Here is an 18,806-nt window from a genome sequence, read left to right on the forward strand (position 1 = left end):
TCCGGATGCACAGGCTCAGCGGCCATGGCTCACAGGCCCAGCCACTCCACGGCATGTGGGATCTTCCCAGGCGGGGGCACAAACCCGTGTCCCCTGCATCAGCAGGCGGACTCTCAACCACTGTGCCACCAGGGAAGTCCATATAGTTTTCTTTCTTTGTGACATCCTTGTCTGGTTTTGGTATCAGGGTGATGGTGGCCTCGTAGAATGAGTTTGGGAGTGTTCCTCCCTCTCCTATATTTTGGAAGAGTTTGAGAAGGATAGGTGATAGCTCTTCTCTAAATGTTTGATAGAATTCGCCTGTGAAGCCATCTGGTCCTGGGCTTTTGTTTGTTGGAATATTTTAAATCACAGTTTCAATTTCAGTGCTTGTGATTGGTCTGTTCATATTTTCTATTTCTTCCTGATTTAGGTTTGGCAGGTTGTGCATTTCTAAGAATTTGTCCATTTCTTCCAGGTTGTCCATTTTATTGGCATAGAGTTGCCTGTAGTAATCTCTCATGATCTTTTGTATTTCTGCAGTGTCAGTTGTTACGTCTCCTTTTTTATTTCTAATTCTATTGATTTGAGTCTTCTCCCTTTTTTTCTTGATGAGTCTGGCTAATGGTTTATCAATTTTGTTTATCTTCTCAAAGAAGCAGCTTTTAGTTTTATTGATCTTTGCTATCGTTTCCTTCATTTCTTTTTCATTTATTTCTGATCTGATCTTTATGATTTCTTTCCTTCTGCTACCTTTGGGGTATTTTTGTTCTTCTTTCTCTAATTGCTTTAGGTGCAACGTTAGTTTGTTTATTCGAGATGTTTCCTGTTTCTTAAGGTAGGGTTGTATTGCTATAAACTTCCCTCTTAGAACTGCTTTTGCTGCATCCCATAGATTTTGGGTCATCGTGTCTCCATTGTCATTTGTTTCTAGGTATTTTTTTATTTCCTCTTTGAATTCGTCAGTGATCACTTCGTTATTAAGTAGTGTATTGTTTAGCCTCCATGTGTTTGTATTTTTTACAGATCTCTTCCTGTAATTGATATCTAGTCTCATAGCGTTGTGGTCAGAAAAGATACAATTTCAATTTTCTTAAATTTACCAAGGCTTGATTTGTGACCCAGGATATGATCTCTCCTGGAGAAGTTTCCATGAGCACTTGAGAAAAATGTGTATTCTGTTGTTTTTGGATGGAATGTCCTATAAATATCAATTAAGTCCATCTTATTTAATGTATCATTTAAAGCCTGTGTTTCCTTATTTATTTTCATATTGGATGATCTGTCCATTGGTGAAAGTGGGGTGTTAAAGTCCCCTACTACGAATGTGTTACTGTCGATTTCTCCTTTTATGGCTGTTAGTATTTGCCTTATGTATTGAGGTGCTCCTATGTTGGGTGCATATTTACAATTGTTATAGCTTCTTCTTTGATCGATCCCTTGATCATTATGTAGTGTCCTTCTTTGTCTCTTCTTCTTCCTTCTTTTTTTTAACATCTTTATTGGGGTATAATTGCTTTACAATGGTGTGTTAGTTTCTGCTTTATAACAAAGTGAATCAGTTTGTCTCTTCTAATAGTCTTTATTTTAAAGTCTATTTTTTCTGATATGAGAATTGCTACTTCAGCTTTCTTTTGCATGAAATATCTTTTTCCATCCCCTTACTTTCAGTCTGTATGTGTCTCTAGGTCTGAAGTGCGTCTCTTGTAGACAGAAAATATACGGGTCTTGTCTTTGTACCCATTCAGCCAATCTGTGTCTTTTGGTGGGAGCATTTAGTCCATTTACATTTAAGGTAATTATCAATATATATGTTCCTATTCCCATTTTCTTAATTGTTTTGGGTTCGTTATTGTAGGTCTTTTCCTCCTCTTGTGTTTCTTGCCTAGAGAAGTTCCTTTAGCAGTTGTTGTAAAGCTGGTTTGGTGGTGCTGAACTCTCTCAGCTTTTGCTTGTCTGTAAAGGTTTTAATTTCTCCACGAAATCTGAATAAGATCCTTGCTGGGTAGAGTAATCTTGGTTGCAGGTTTTTCTCCTTCATCACTTTAAATATGTCCTGCCAGTCCCTTCTGACTTGCAGAGTTTCTGCTGAAAGATCAGCTGTTAACCTTATGGGGATTCCCTTGTGTGTTATTTGTTGCTTTTCCCTTGCTGCTTTTAATATGTTTTCTTTGTATTTAATTTTTGAGAGTTTGATTAATATGTGTCTTAGCGTATTTCTCCTTGGATTTATCCTGTATGGGACTCTCTGTGCTTCCTGGACTTGATTAACTATTTCCTTTCCCATATTAGGGAAGTTTTCAACTATAATCTCTTCAAATATTTTCTCAGTCCCTTTCTTTTTCTCTTCTTCTGGAACCCCTATAATTCAAATGTTGGTGCGTTTAATGTTGTCCCAGAGGTCTCTGAGACTGTCTTCAGTTCTTTTCATTCTTTTTTCTTTATTCTGCTCTGCAGTAGTTATTTCCACTATTTTATCTTCCAGGTCACTTATCCGTTCTTCTGCCTCAGTTATTCTGCTATTGATCCCATCTAGAGTATTTTTAATTTCATTTATTGTGTTGTTCATTGTTGTTTGTTTCATCTTTAGTTCTTCTAGGTCCTTGTTAAATGTTTCTTGCATTTTGTCTATTCTATTTCCAAGATTTTGGATCATCTTTACTCTCATTATTCTGAATTCTTTTTCAGGTAGACTGCCTATTTCGTCTTCATTTGTTAGGTCTGGTGGGTTTTTATCTTGCTCCTTCATCTGCTGTGTGTTTTTCTGTCTTCTCATTTTGCTTATCTTACTGTGTTTGGGGTCTCCTTTCTGCAGGCTGCAGGTTCGTAGTTCCCGTTGTGTTTGGTGTCTGTCCCCAGTGGCTAAGGTTGGTTCAGTTGGTTGTGTAGGCTTCCTGGTGGAGGGGACTAGTGCCTATGTTCTGGTGGATGAGGCTGGGTCTTGTCTTTCTGGTGGGCAGGTCCACGTCTGGTGGTGTGTTTTGGGGTGTCTGTGGACTTACTATGATTTTGGGCAGCCTCTCTGCTAATGGGTGGGGTTGTGTTCCTGTCTTGCTAGTTGTGTGGCATAGGATGTCCAGCACTGTAGCTTGCTGGTCGTTGAGTGAAGCTGGGGGCTGGTGTTGAGATGGAAGTCTCTGGGAGATTTTTGCCATTTGATATTATGTGGAGCTGGGAGGTCTCTTGTGGACTAGTGTCTTGAAGTTGGTTCTCCCACCTCAGAGGCACAGCACTGACTCCTGGCTGCAGCACCAAGAGCCTTTCATCCACACGGCTCAGAATAAAAGGGAGAAAAAGTAGAAGAAAAAATTAGTAGAAGTAGAAAGAAAGAAAGGAGGGAGGGAGGGAGGGCAGAAGGAAGGAAGGAAGGAAGGAAATAAAGAAAGAAAGAAGATAAAGTAAAATAAAATAAGATAAAATATAATAAAGTTATTAAAATAAAAAAACTTAAGAGAAAATAAAACAAAACAAAACAAAAACCGGACGGATAGACCCCTAGGACCAATGGTGGAAGCAAAGCTATACAGACAAAATCTCACACAGAAGCATACACATACACACTTACAAAAAGAGGAAAAGGGGAATAAATCATACATCTTGCTCTCAAAGTCCACCTCCTCAATTTGGGATGATTCGTTGTCTAAAGGAGGGAAGGAGGGAAAGAAGCAAAGAAAGAAAAAAAGATAAAATAAAATAAAAATAGAGTTATTAAAATAAAAATTAATTATTAAGAAAAAAAATTTAAAAAACCAAAAAACGGACAGGTAGAACCCTAGGAAAAATGGTGGAAGCAAAGCTATACAGACAAAATCTCACACAGAAGCATACACATACACACTCACAAAAAGAGGAAAAGGGGAAAAAAATCATACATCTTGCTCTCAAAGTCCACCTCCTCAATTTGGGATGATTCCTTGTCTATTCATGTATTCTACAGACATCAAGTTGATTGTGGAGATTTAATCCGCTGCTTCTGAGGCTGCTGGGAGAGATTTCCCTTTCTCTTCTATGTTCTCACAGCTCCCAGGGGCTCAGCTTTGGATTTGGCCCCGCCTCTGCGTGTAGGTCGCCGGAGGGCGTCTGTTCTTCGCTCAGACAGGACGGGGTTAAAGGAGCCGCGGATTCGGGGAGGGAGGGGCATGGAGTGCGGGGCGGGCCTGCGGCGGCAGAGGCCAGCGTGTCGTTGCGCCAGCGTGACGTTGCACCAGCCTGAGGCGCGCCGTGCGTTCTTCCGGGGGAGTTGGCCCTGGTTCCCGGGACCCTGACAGTGGCGGGCTGCACAGGCTCCGCGGGAGGGGAGGTGTGGACAGTGGCCTGTGCTCGCACACAGGCTTCTTGGTGGCGGCAGCAGCAGCCTTAGCGTCTTAGGCCCGTCTCTGGGGTCCGCCCGTTTGGCCGCGGCTCGCGCCCGTCTCTGGAGCTCCTTTAAGCAGCGCTCTTAATCCCTTCTCCTCGCGCACCAGGAAACAAAGAGGGAAGAAAAAGTCTCTTGCCTCTTCGGCAGCTCCAGACTTTTCCCTGGACTCCCTCCCGGCTAGCCGTGGTGCACCGACCCCCTGCAGGCTGTGTTCACGCCGCCAACCCCAGTCCTCTCCCGGTGCTCCGACCCGAAGCCCGAGCCTCAGCTCCCAGCCCCGCCCGCCCCGGCGGGTGAGCAGACAAGCCTCTCGGCCTGGTGAGTGCGGGTCGGCCCTGATCCTCTGTGCGGGAATCTCCCCGCTTTGCCCTCCGCACCTCTGTTGCTGTCTGTGCTCTCCTCCGTGGCTCCGAAGCTTCCCCCCTCCGCCACACGCAGTCTCCGCCCACGAAGGGGCTCCTAGTGTGTGGAAACCTTTCCTCCTTCACGGCTCCCTCCCACTGGTGCAGGTCCCGTCCCTATCCTTTTGTCTCTGTTTATTCTTTTTTCTTTTGCCCTACCCAGGTACGTGGGGGGTTTCTTGCCTTTTGGGAGGTCTGAGGTCTTCTGCCAGCGTTCATTAGGTGTTCTGTAGGAGTTGTTCCACGTATAGATGTATTTCTGGTGTATCTGTGGGGAGGAAGGTGATCTCCGTGTCTTACTCTTCTGCCATCTTCCCGGAAGCCCAAGAGGTAAATATTTTTTATTGAAAATGCATTGTTTAATGACATAGATGAAGCTTTCCTTCTAATTATGTAACATACCCATGAATATTATTTACTTCTAGAATGAGAGTTCAGAACCAATTTTAATCCTATTATTGTTTTTTATGTATGCTGAGCACTTAAAACTATTTTTCACATAAATAAATAGATGGGAATGGAGCACTTTTTGGACTCCTTCCAAGAATATGCCAAATATTATGGTAATTTATCACAACTACTTTTTTTTTTTTTTTTTTCGATACGCAGGCCTCTCACTGTTGTGGCCTCTCCCATTGCGGAGCACAGGCTCTGGACGCGCAGACTCAGTGGCCATGGCTCATGGGCCCAGCCGCTCCGCGGCATGTGGGATCCTCCTGGACCAGGGCACAAACCCGTGTCCCTTGCATCGGCAGGTGGACTGTCAACCACTGCGCCACCAGGGAAACCCACAACTACTACTTTTAATGATTAAGAGACTTAAAGTAGATTTTTCTTCAATTTTGTTGAAAACAAAGAACTGGAAACTTGACTTACAACGTTATTTGTTACCCTGTCGTTAGGCTCTTATATGTTTTTAATTCCTGGGAACTATACAAAAATTCTTTATCAAGACATACCAAATAACTACTACTTCTTCCTTTAACTCTTTCACTCATGGGCACCTTGCTCAAACTGACATTCTCAGAAAGGTTGGGAAAATGGAAAAATAATTACTTCCGAAGCACTTTTGCCAGCATTATTATTATTTTTCATGAGTTACTTTTATGGTGTGCTTTATAAATATTTTTATCAAATCTTGGAGCTACATATTATTTATCATTGAATCATTCTGGTGAAATTTTAGATTTTATATATGTCAACTACCTCAGGGAACAAAGTACCGAAACTCCAAAATCATTAAGTAAACACTCCCATAGCCTCCACAAAGGTACATTCATTCCTAGGTCCCCTCACCTATGCTTCCTTGCACCAGTGATTGCATATTATTTCTACCCACTTGCTCTTTGATTTGGGAGGTTTGGCATCAATCAACACAGTTTTATTTCCATATTCTTCAGATTGGGAAGATTTCTCATGGGATATTCATGACAGTACTATTTCACTAAATGAAAAAATTTGTAATTCATAGGTTTTCTTTATGGAAACTCATCTATAGTTTAGTACTTTCATTTTTTTGTATTTTTAATTCATTTGCTCAACAAATGTCTATTTAATCACCTGGTATACAATGACTGTGGATATAGCAGTAAACAGATAGAAAAGGTAAGACAGAGTGCCTGCCCTTAGACAAGTTATACTATAGTGGGAGGTCAGATGTTAAAGAACTAATTGCAAAATTAATAATTCTGTACAACTCTGAGACCTTCTATAAGTAAAAGATAAGGTACTATGAGGGCAAACAAAAGGAGATTGATCTCTAATAAGGATCATGGAAAGCTTTCTTGACTAAATGATATTTGGTCTGAGTGTTGAAAGATTAGATGGTATAAGTCATCTTGGCTAGTGACTGTTGAAGAGCATGCACAAAGGTTCTGAGATTGGTAGAAACATGTTTAAGGAATTTAAAACATATCTAGTGAGTCAGGGAGATGGAAAGAAAGAGACATGGAAATGATCCAAGTTGAGGTTGGAGAAGGAAGCAAAGGGCTGGTAGTACAAAGCCTTCCTTTCATAATTTTGGTCTTTATCTCAAGACTCAACAGCTATTGTAGAAGTGTAAGGAAAGAGATGAATAGTTAGATGTGCATTGAAAAAGCATGACTCTGGGCAAGAAGGAAAGCCAGGACATCAGCTAGGATGTTCCTGCAGTGGTCCAATTGCTACGGTGGTAGCAATGGGTAGAGACAGAATGGATGCATTTAAGAGACAGTCAAGTGGTAAAGAGGTACAATATGTACAAGGGAAGTATTCCTCGAGTTCCAAGGAAGGCTTAATATCAGTGACTGAAGAAGTGTATTGTCTACCTATCCCAATGCTTAGGAGAAGACTTAGAGGTGAATTTTTCCCTTTGTCTTCCATCATCTCCTGTCAATTCTGTGCTTGTTTTACTACTAGAAAGCTGGCTGAGTGAAGGGGTTTAGGTTTCCACTGAAAAAATAAAGTTGCCTGAGGGTACAGTCTAAGCTGTGTGCCTCACTGGGCTAGAACATGGGGCATAAAGAAGACTGGGTCTTGGCCTCTGCCTTTTTGACATTCTCATTGTCAAACCAGGGAGACCTGTCCAGAGCATCATGGTACAATACCAAGGCCATTAGGAGTTAGTGGGGAGACTTTGAGGGAGCCAGGATAATATTGTGGTGGTTAAGAGAGCAGGCTCTGGAGTCTGGGTTTGAATTTGGAAATACCTATTTACTAACTTCCTCCTCTAAATTGCCTTATCTAAGACATGGGACTAATAATAGTATATTATTCATAAAGTGGTTCTACCAGTAGTATAGCATGATATATTAAATCATCAATTGGCCAGGCACATAGTAACTGCTTAATAAATGCAATCAATTTATGTTATTATAGGGGAGGGGCCAATTAGCCATCTGCATAGAGTCAGGAAAGGTTACACTGTGATCCCTTACAACTTATTTAAAGAGTATATATAATTGACCTTTAATAAATGCTTGCTTAGGGAATGAGTATGTTTTATGACAATAAAATAATTTATTGAGCATTTATTCTATGTTAAGCCCCTTATAAAGGGCCTTATAAAGATATTTTATAGATATAGATATTTTATAGATATTTTATAGATAAAGAAAATAAAGATATTTTCTCATTTAATTCTTATCTGATCCTAAGAAGAAAATACAATTCTTATCCACATTTCACAGATGGGAGTCCTGAGGTCTCAAAACATCAGTTATTTGCCCACGATTACAGAGTAAAAGCTGTATTTAAGCTGGGATTTAAGTTCAGTCCAGACCAATTCCAAGCTTCGCTTTTAACTTGTACAAGTTCTGCAAGCTTCTTTACCTAAAAGCGCTGCTGAATTAAAACTAGCTTTTACTTATTATGTACTTGCTCAGTTGATTGATACGAAAAATACATTAGTATACAGAATCAAAAAATATTCATAGTATTTTACCTGAACATCTTCATTTTATAAATAAACACTTATTGTAGGAAAATAAATAGGTATGGGAATAAAAAATAACTTATTATAACTCATAATTACTATACACATTTTGCTGTGGACTTCTTCAGACGTTTTTCCCATTGCATTGATGTTTGAGTTGTATGTATGTAAACCCACATTTTTATAATAAAAATTGAATGAAGTTAAATCGCACATATTTTACCCTACTTTTTCATTAAGAATTATTGAAAACTCAGTAGTACTAAGCATGGTTGATGGCACATAGTAAAGATGCAGCAAATGTCAGCAGCCGTTGTCACCACTGTCATCAACATCATCTTGCCCTCCAGTAAGGCTGTAATAATTTGACATCCCAACAACAAATTATTCTTTTCACCACACCTCCAGCAAACTTGGCTTCTGACAATTCTTTTGTGTATGCCAATCTTGAAGAATGAAAATGGAATTAGGCTGTTGTTTTACTCTGCACATATTTTATTACTAATGAGATTAAACATTAGTCATTGTTATGTTTTGAATTTTCCTTCACTTGCTATTTTATTCGTTCTCTATTTTATTTTTTTAATTTTTAGTTTTTTTTCTTGAAGTATATTTGATTTAGACTGTTGTGTTAGTTTCTGGTGTACAGAAAGGTGATACAGTTATACATATATATGTATCTACACATATGTATATATAGTTTTTCAGATTCTTTTCCATTGTAGGTTATTATAAGGTATTGAATCTAGTTCCCTAAGCTGTACAGTAGGACCTTGTTGCTTATCTGTTTTATATGTAGTAGTGTGGATCTGTTAATACCAAGCTCAGTTTATGATGGAGGATGTTCTGCCTATGTTCTCTTCTAGGAGTTTTAAGGTGTCCTGTCTTATATTTAAGTCTTTAAGTCATTTTTCGTTTATTTTTGTGTATGTTGTGAGGGAGTGTTCTAACTTCATTGATTTACATGCAGCTGTCCAGCTTTCCCAACAACACTTGCTGAAGAGACTGTCTTTTCTCCATTGTATATTCTTGCTTCCTTTGTCGAAGATTAATTGACCATAGGTGTATGGGTTTATTTCTGGGCTATTCTGTTTCATTGATCCATATGTCTGTTTTGTGCTAATACCATGCTATTTTGATTATGTAGTTTTGTAGTATTGTCTGAAGTCTGGGAGTGTCATGCCTCTAGCTTTCTTCTTTTTCCTCAGGATTGCTTTAGCAATTCTGGGTCTTTTGTGGTTCCATATAAATTTTAGGATTATTTGTTCTAGTTCTGTGAAAAATATCATGGGTAATTTGATAGGGTGCATTGCATTAAATCTGTAGATTGCTTTGGGTAATATGGTCATTTTAACAATATTAATTCTTCCAATCCAAGAGCATGGGGTATCTTTCCATTTCTTTGAATCATCTTCAGTTTCCTTTATCAGTGTTTTATAGTTCTCAGTGTATAAGTCTTTCACCTCCTTGGTCAAGTTTATTCCTAGGTATTTTATTTTTTTTTGACATGATTTTAAAAGAGGTTTATTTTTTTTTGACATGATTTTAAAAGAGGTTTTTTTTTTTTTCTGACAGTTCATTTCATTTCTGTGTTTCCTGTACCTGAATATGTTTCCTTCTTTAGGTTTTGGAAGTTTTCAGCCATAATTTCTTCAAATACTTTTTTGGTCCCCTTTTCTCTTTTTTATCCTCTGGGATCCCTGTTATGTGTAGATTGGCATGCTTTTTTTTTTTTTAACATCTTTATTGGAGTATAATTGCTTTACATTGGTGTGTTAGTTTCTGCTTTATAGCAAAGTGAATCAGCTATACATATACCTATATCCCCATATCTCCTCCCTCTGCGTCTCGCTCCCACCCTCCCTATCCCAGCCCTCTAGGTGGTCACAAAGCACTGAGCTGATCTTCCTGTGGCACGCTTTATATTATCCCATAGGTCTCATGTTGCTTTCATTTTTTTTCATTTTTCTTTCTGTCTGCTCTTCTGATTGAGTGATTTCCATTATTCTATCTTCCAGATCACTTCTTCTCTCTTCTGCATTATTTAGTTTGCTATTTGTTGCATTTAGCTCAGTTTTCATCTTGGCAATTGAGTTGTCTAATTTTAATTGTCCTCTTTATAGTTTCTACTTCCTCATTACAGTGATCCACACTTCTATCCATAGTCTTTCTTAATTTCTTCAGGATTTTTATTACTTCCTTTTTGAACTTGGGGTCTAGTAAACTGGAGAGGTCTGTCTCATTGTTTGTTCTTTCAGGGGATTTCTCTTCTTTTAATTGGGAATGGTTTCTCCTTCATTTTACTTATATTTCTCTGACTCTATTAATTTAGGAGAAGCAGTTATCTATTGTGGTCTTGAAGGGCTGTTTTTATTTGAGTCTAATATTTTTAGCGTCCTGTATGAGGCTAATATTTTTTGTGCTAGGGCTGTTTTCGGTATGGATGCCTGCCACATCTTTCCTCAGTGTGTGCTGGCCGTTATCCCCTTGATAGAGGGTGTGATTGATGTTGTGGTGGCCAAAGCCTGCACTGGATGTTGGAGGGGTCTCCTCTTTGCTCCATGGTTGTCATAGCCCTGTCGGGGGCAGGGCCTGCTCCCCACTTATTGGAATAGAAGCCCTCAGATCTGGTTCTAAGCTGTGGCGCACTCTCGCTGGGAAAGGGACTGGCGCACTCTCGCTGGGAAAGGAGCCAGTGGGTATTCCCCCGCAGGAGCCGTCCACTGAGACGTGTGCTCTGTGATGTTGCCTCTCACCCTCGTGCGTGCTTACAAAGTGCACTGTTGAAACTGCCCTCTGCCCCATCTCAGCAGAGGAAAAGCTGGCAATCAGGCTGCAAGTCCCTCAGGCGCTGCGCTCACAAATCTGCCAGTGGCGTAAATCTGTGGAAGTCACGCGCCCACCAGGAATCAGTTCAGATTTCAGCCCCACTTCTGTGTGTGGGCAACCTGCAGGTGTTTGGGTGCGCCCAGAGCTTGTAGAGTTGGGGCTGCACCCGAGCAGGCTGAGAATGAGGCTGCTGTGACAGGGCCATGCCCCTCCCTTTGCACTAGCAGTGACAATAGGGCTCCTATTTGCCCTCACACACCGCCAGCTGTGACCTGGACCACTCCTGAGGCCCTTGGGGCTGTCTCTGCATGGCCTAACTGAATCTTCTCCCTGGGTTTGTCTGCTGAAGCCCGAGTATCAGAACCCAGCTGCCACCAGCGAGCACTCCAGCAGGTATGCGCTTCAGGCTGGGCATGCAGCGAGGTGGCCAGGACCTTCTGTGCAGGTCTCTGTTTGTCCTGCCTTCTACAAGCTGGCTGCTGCACTCACCTCTGAGCCCCTGAAGCTTCCTGTCTGTCCTGGCTGATCTCCCAGCCAGTGAAGGCGGTTCCCAGGGTTAGGGAACTTTTCACAGCTCCCTCCAGGGGTACAGGTCCCGTCCTGCTTCCTTTTCTCCCCCTTTCATCCTACCCAGTCATGTGGTGGTCTTTCTTGCAGCTGTGGCTGTATGAGCCCTTCAGCCAGCACTCAGTGGGTGTTCTGTGAGAACTGCTCCACATGTGATATAGTTTTGATGTATCTGTGGGAGGAGGTGAGCTCCCCGTCCTTCTATTTCACCATCTTCATCTCCCAGTCTGCTTATTATTTTCTTATTGGTGAGTAAGGACTCTTTATGTTATGATTCTCATGTATTAAATGTATATTGCAGATATTTTCATCAGCTTGTGGTTTGATTTTCTATTTATATTTTAGTGTATTTTTTAAACAAGTAATTTAAAAATTAAGTAATTAAATTGATTGGTCTTTTTATTGTGGTTTTTCTCTTTGGCATTTTACAAATAAATGTTTTATTCATATTTATGTAATATAAATATGGCATTTTTGACATAAAAAAGCGGTATACATCTTTCAGAACTTGGGAACCATTGGTATAAGAAATAAAGTCACATGGGGTTTGGATCTGCATTTATGGTGTCACTGGGAAGAACTGAAAAGCTCTTTGCTTTGGAGAGAGTTTCAGTGGCTTGTGGATGTTTACCAAGTTTCTCGCTTGTCAAAGTCTGAAGATATGAGATTTTTTTTTTCTTTTTGTTTTCATCTCCTTTTCTTGAAACCAGAGTGTCTTGTTTTTCAGGTAATCCACTACAAAGTGCAATACATCAAAAGGAGCTCATCTTTATATTAAAGTTGGGACTTCTGAGGCAGAGGGATTAGTTACATTTTTGAAATTGTTAAATTAACACAATCAGAATAATAGTAATGGATCAAATATTTCTGCATCTTACATTATGTTGTTCATCATGAAGATGAAAATATTTTCACTTTTCAAAGATATACGTTTATGTATTATACAATATTAAGTAGATAAAAAATAGATACATCTTGCTGTAGACTTGAAAAAAATACTGACAAACTTGCAGATGAAATTCTGGCTTATTTTATGAACTCAGTTTTTAACAGTGGGCTTATTCTGGATTAAAAGGCCATGTAATGAATCACTGTTATTGTGAAAATCATCAATCAAAATAGAAATGCCCTTCTTCCCGTCAAAGAGATATACGCTTTTATGAACAATTTAATTCCACATTTAACTGAAAATCCTTCTTTTCTTCTAGTTTTTGTTTCTATCAATTTGACATCATACATGGCTACTGATGGCAGTGATCTTGTAAGTACCCTTTGTAATACTTGACTTGAAATATTAATTGTCAGTTTGAAGAATGAGTAAAAAATTATGTCGATTTTAAGTTTGGCTAGCTATTTATTGTCCTCCATTTGGTTAGTCACAATGGAATTAAATGATCCTCTTGTTAGAGTCTGAGGGTTTCTTATGATCACCAAGCATTTGTTTAAGACTCCTAGCTATTTACTTTTTTTTTTTTTTTTTTTTTTTTGCGGTACACGGGCCTCTCACTGCTGTGGCCTCTCCCGTTGCGGAGCACAGGCTTCGGACGCGCAGGCTCAGCGGCCATGGCTCATGGGCCCAGCTACTCCGCGGCACGTGGGATCTTCCCAGACCGGGGCACGAACCTGTGTCCCCTGCATTGGCAGGCGGATTCCCAACCACTGTGCCACCAGGGAAGCCCTCACTGTGGTTTGGTCAAGGACAAAAGCAAATGGATGTCACAGATCTGTAAAGATAGAGTCAGGGAGACTCAGGTTCAGAAAAGCCAAAGTTTATGAGAAGTTTTAAAAAGAAAAAAATGCATGGGATTATAAGCATATGTGTCATGTGTATGTGTTATGTGGAACAAAGATATGAAAAGAAAGAATTAGGACTGTTGGATCCTTGAGAAAGGTAATGGAGGGTTTAATTATTACACTGCTTTGCTTTTTCTGAAGAAAAAATGTAGTCTTCCAGCTGGAAGGAATTTATCTTATATGTTTAAGAGAATGGAAATTAAATAATAAGAGACCACCTAAGGACGTTAAATGAATAAGTTCGTTCATTCATTCATTGAGACATTCATTTAATGCTCACTGATTACCTCTCCTGAGTTTATCAAGTGTCAACCACTGTAATAGGTGGGAATTGGAGATTTAATTGTGACTTGAAACAAGTTAAAATCTCCACATCTTATAAAAAAAAGTATAGCCTTGGGTTTTGGAACAAAGATGGCAGATGTGATTACCAAAGGACTAACATATCGTTCTGTAGCCCCCAGTCTATAGCTATTACTGCTGTAATAGGTAACCTGCTTCCCCTTGGTCCTGGGCACAAGTGGATTCTGTTCTTCTTGGTGGGAACTCTGGCTCTTTATGGGTCTTTCTCATTTCATGAGCCATTCTCCACTCCTAGACGCAATCAGCTCAGCTCTCCTTGTGTGTCTATTTACCTGTTATTTTTATCTCACAGCCATCAGCATCTGGGCAGTACTGCTTAATGTCTCTCTTAAGCATTTCTTCCAGCTGCTTTTCAGTGGTTACCCTACTTTATCTTTCCATTCAGAAAATTAGTTCAATTTTCTGCTGTCATTTGTTCTCTAAATAAAATGTAGCACAGGAGACCTATTTTTATGCTAGGTAGTTTCTGTAGGCGTGACACATGTGGCCTAATCGCATCCCGAATTACACCTCATTTCCACTAAACTAACATGTATTGAGCTATGTGTGCTGAGCTCTCTGCTTGGTGCTGGGGTACGAAGAGGAGAAGCCGACCACCTGGTCGGGGCAGGGTGATATGGTGAAGTGGTGCTAATAAAACTGTTCAAGAAAGTAGATTCTAAGCATCTGAAATCTCATTATAGTATATTATAGTATAGCATAGTTAAAAAGCATTGCTCTTTTTTTGTTAAGCTGAGTTGCTGTTATCTGCTGGTATTCTTTTCTTTCCTCCGGTTTTCTCTCCTCTGAAGGGAAAGAGCAGAATTTTCAAAGCTAAAGCGTCACACAGAATCAAACAGTATTAACTCACCAAGTTCTGTCTGTTTTCCCTCCTAAATATTTCTCCGTCTTCGCAGATGCAACGCTTGCCCTTCCTTCTGTTCACTGGGCTCTCTGCCTCTCTCTGCACCTGCTCTCAACTACCCCACCCCCGACTACTCTCCGCCGCCTCACAACAGCCAGGGTGGATTTTCCTAACTGCAGATGTGACTTTGCCACCCCCCTGCTTCTATCTGTTCAGTGGCTTCGCTTGGCTCTCAGATGAACTTCATACTTTCAAACATAACTTACATGATGTGGCTTGGCCACTCGGAATGTGGTGACCACGTCCAAAACCTACCTGCAGTCGGTGGTCAGTGCCTCCTGGCTTGTACCTGCATCTCTGTATCACATCCTCTTAGGCGCAGGTCTTTATCTGGAGGGCCTGCCCTGACTCCCCAGTTCTAGGTAAGCACTGTAATGGTGTGCAGACCTCATTATCCTTGTTCAGCTCTCTTTTGTCTGGGTTTCACTGGAAGCTGTGTTAGAACTTGCTTGCCATCGAATCTCTGGTCCTTGGCACTTAGTAGTTGTGCAGTAAGTGGTGGTAATCACCTGTAGGATCCGGGTCACCTGTAGCTTTTGGGGAAATTTTTAACATAAATGATTAAATTTGGTGCAATCGCTAAACATCCATTTGTGTAATTCTTGATGTTTATAAGGCTTTCCGTACATTATACTGTGGTGATTAAGCATTATACACCAAATCCGTATGGCTTAGTTTTCTTTTATGATTAGTTTCTTTTTTTCTTTTACATCTTTATTGGAGTATAATTGCTTTACAATGGTGTGTTAGTTTCTACTTTATAATAAAATGAATCAGTTATACATATACATATGTCCCCATATCTCTTCCCTCTTGTGTCTCCCTCCCTCCCACCCTCCCTATCCCACCCCTCCAGGCGGTCACAAAGCACTGAGCTGATCTCCCTGTGCCATGCAGCTGCTTCCCACTAGCTATCTACCTTACGTTTGGTAGTGTATATAGGTCCATGCCACTCTCTCGCTTTGTCACAGCTCACCCTTCCCGCCCCCCCATATCCTCAAGTCCATTCTCTAGTAGGTCTGTGTCTTTATTCCTGTCTTACCCCTAGGTTCTTCATGACATTTTTTTCCCCTTAAATTCCATATATATGTGTTAGCATACAGTATTTGTCTTTCTCTTTCTGACTTACTTCACTCTGTATGACAGACTCTAGGTCCATCCACCTCCTTACAAATAGCTCAGTTTCATTTCTTTTTATGGCTGAGTAATATTCCATTGTATATATGTGCCACGTCTTCTTTATCCATTCATCCAATGATGGACACTTAGGTTGCTTCCATGTCCTGGCTATTGTAAATAGAGCTGCAGTGAACATTTTGGTACATGACTCTTTTTGAATTATGGTTTTCTCAGGGTATATGCGCAGTAGTGGGATTGCTGGGTCATATGGTTATGATTAGTTTCTTATTAAAATAAATAGATAGATAAATAAATAATAACGACCAGCATGTGAATCTTAAGGCTTGGTTAAGAAACTTCTCTGGTCTCAGATTTTAGTAACAACATTCTGCCTAGAGAAGGAAAACAGCCTTAATCTAATGATGACAAGGCTCAGAGGGAATGTACACATCACCTCTTTTACCATCGTACATAATTCTTTTACCTAAAGCTTTCAGGGATTACTTTCAGGGACTGCTCTAGTGGGGAAGAAATGTCAGAATCATCTTAGATCAAAACTTTATGACAGTGTTTTCTCGAAAATTGTTTAAAATAAATTTACTTCAGTAAATATTGCCTGGAAAAAATGTCAAGTGAAAACTTTTTCCTGAAATGAAAGTCTCTGCGTATAAATCATGGTTACATTGCTCAGTTTTCTGCTGATTAGGACAAGCTCACTGAATGTGAATGGACATTTGCTTCTGGCCCGGTGGTCACTGGGTTATATCTGCTGTTGCGTGGACTGTCATCTGTGTGGTGATCTAACAGCAGACTGGGCCCCGATGCGTTTCTTCACAAGAGAGCTCTCCATTCGTTGTTCACAGAACGTGTATTGCCTGGCCTTTATGTGTACTGTGTGCTGTGAGCAGCCCAGATACGATTCCAGCCCCCATGGGAACCTGCTCTGCCCCCCACTCCATCCCTGTGCTCATGGTGTGTGTCTCAGGGATGTGGTGATATTCAGGGATGAAGTGAGGAATCTATTTTCCACCTTTTTGATCAACTAGAAAGAGCTGAAATGTTGGCACCTTGTTTTTTTAGGCTCCATCAACAGAACTCTATGTTGAATTGGCTGTGCCAATGCTGCCTTGGACACAGGAGACTGTTTTGCATATTTTCTGCCCCAAGTAGGACTTCGAGTGGAGAAGTGCATGACAGCTATCTGGGGAACAGATGCCTGGGTGAGGGCTTGTTAGCTACCACTGGAAAACTTGTGTCCCTCCTCCCAGCGCCTCTCCTCCACCCCACGCCTTCCTACTTCTTGGGTTCCTGATTCTTAGTATTTGGTGGATATGGTTAAAACAGGATGCTGGAGAGCTACTGTGTTTCTTGAGGAAATAGTATTTTACCTTCAAGGAAACACCAAGGGTCATCTCTCGGGGTGGGTTCAAACTTCGTGTCCGCTGATCCCAGGGGCTTTTCTCTGTGTATGTGCCTCTCTGGGGGAAGAAAGATGTTGGAGCAACTTTTATGTTGCTTTTCTCTGCTGATGTTAGCAGAGGTATTTTTCAGCTCTGAGTAATCAAACAGTAGAGATGGCTTTCCAGATATTTGTTAAATCTCCACTTGTACCAGGCACTATTATTAAGGCATTATAGGAAGTAAAATTTAATACAAGACCCGGTTAATCTTTTGGTAAATATTTATTGAATGCTTCCTATGTGCCAGGCATCCCTCTAGGTGCTAGATTTTGAAGTCATGACGTGTTCAAGAATGTCAATTCTATCTTGAATGCTTGGCCAATCATTGACTCTAAACAAAGTCATCATTCAACAACAGAGCTGATAAAAGAGATTTGATAAAAAGCAACATTAACAGGGGAAGTGATTGAGCAGCTGTGCGGGATAGAGGGTTGGACCATTGATGGATTGTGTTACTACCATATATGTACCACTCAGATATATAAACAGATAGGTTATAATATCCATTTAAGAGGCATCAGCAATGCATTGTGGAATATAAAAGACAGAAGAAGTAGTAACACTGAGTTAAACAATAGGCGTAGGAGCCTGACTGGCCTGGGTCCTAGTCTTGGCTCTGCTACTAGCTATGTGTGATCTGAGGGGAAGTTACTTAAGCACACCGAGATGAAGTTCCTTTCGTGAAAAGGAAGGTAAAAATAGTACCTATCATGAAGATCTTTGGGAAATAATATAAATCAATTGTTACAGTGACTACAGATAAATAACACTGGGTGAATGTAAGATTTTTATAAGAGCTCATGCCTTCTAAAGTCAGAAAGGGCTTTATGGTGGAGGTGGCATTTGACCTCGATCTGAAAGGATGAGTAAGCATTAAGCAGATGAAAAATGGGGGAAGAGAATAAAGCATTCAGAAGTATGGAGTTGTTAAAGTGTCTGACATTTCTCTAGGATAGAAAAAAGTCTAAGGTGCCAGGAACGGAATTGGACAGATGTCTTGGTGGGATATTGAAGCTACTGTGGGAAGGGACTCGCTTGACACTTAAACTGTGATTTCAAGATGGAATCTCATACATTAAATGACTGGCTTCCATTCAATAATGGTTCTGCAGGTTCACACGTAGACACTCCACTCTACTGTAAATACAGAGCAATGACAGACAAAGAGAAACATAGAAAACAGGGAAAGCACAGTTAGGCTCAAAAACACAGTAATCATCTCTATGGATCAGAAATAAAAAGTGGCAACATGACTGAAGCTACGGCCTGCTGGGCACCTACCTCATCTGGAGGCAGGAAGCAGTTTGCCTCCTGGTCCAGGTTAGGGAGGTGGGAAAACGCTCCACTAAATATGAGAGAACTATGGTCACTTCTTTTTTTAAATTTTATTTATTTTTGGCTGTGTTGGGTCTTGGTTGCTGCCCACGGCCTTTGGTTGCGGTGAGCACGGGCTACTCTTCCCTGCAGTGCACGGGCTTCTTATTGCGGTGGCTTCTCTTGTTGTGGAGCACGGGCTCTAGGAGCACGGGCTTCAGTAGTTGTGGCTTGTAGGCTTCAGTAGTTGTGGCTTGCAGGCTCTAGAGCGCAGGCTCAGTAGTTGCGGCGCACGGGCTTAGTTGCT

The 18,806-nt window shown here is 40.8% G+C and overlaps 1 protein-coding gene across 2 annotated transcripts in view; it reads left to right on the top strand.

The window, feature by feature from the left end:
* Positions 1-18,806, top strand: part of IPCEF1 (interaction protein for cytohesin exchange factors 1) — a 183,075-nt gene that overhangs the window by 75,937 nt on the left and 88,332 nt on the right. For both annotated transcript variants that reach the window (XM_067701721.1, XM_067701722.1), the window contains one exon: positions 12,754-12,806. In XM_067701721.1, the coding sequence (XP_067557822.1) occupies positions 12,783-12,806 (24 nt within the window). In that variant the 5' untranslated portion in view covers positions 12,754-12,782. The remainder of the gene's footprint in view (positions 1-12,753; positions 12,807-18,806) is intronic.

This window comes from Pseudorca crassidens, chromosome 13 (assembly GCF_039906515.1).
Source record: "Pseudorca crassidens isolate mPseCra1 chromosome 13, mPseCra1.hap1, whole genome shotgun sequence".
NCBI classification, from domain to species: Eukaryota; Metazoa; Chordata; class Mammalia; order Artiodactyla; family Delphinidae; genus Pseudorca; species Pseudorca crassidens.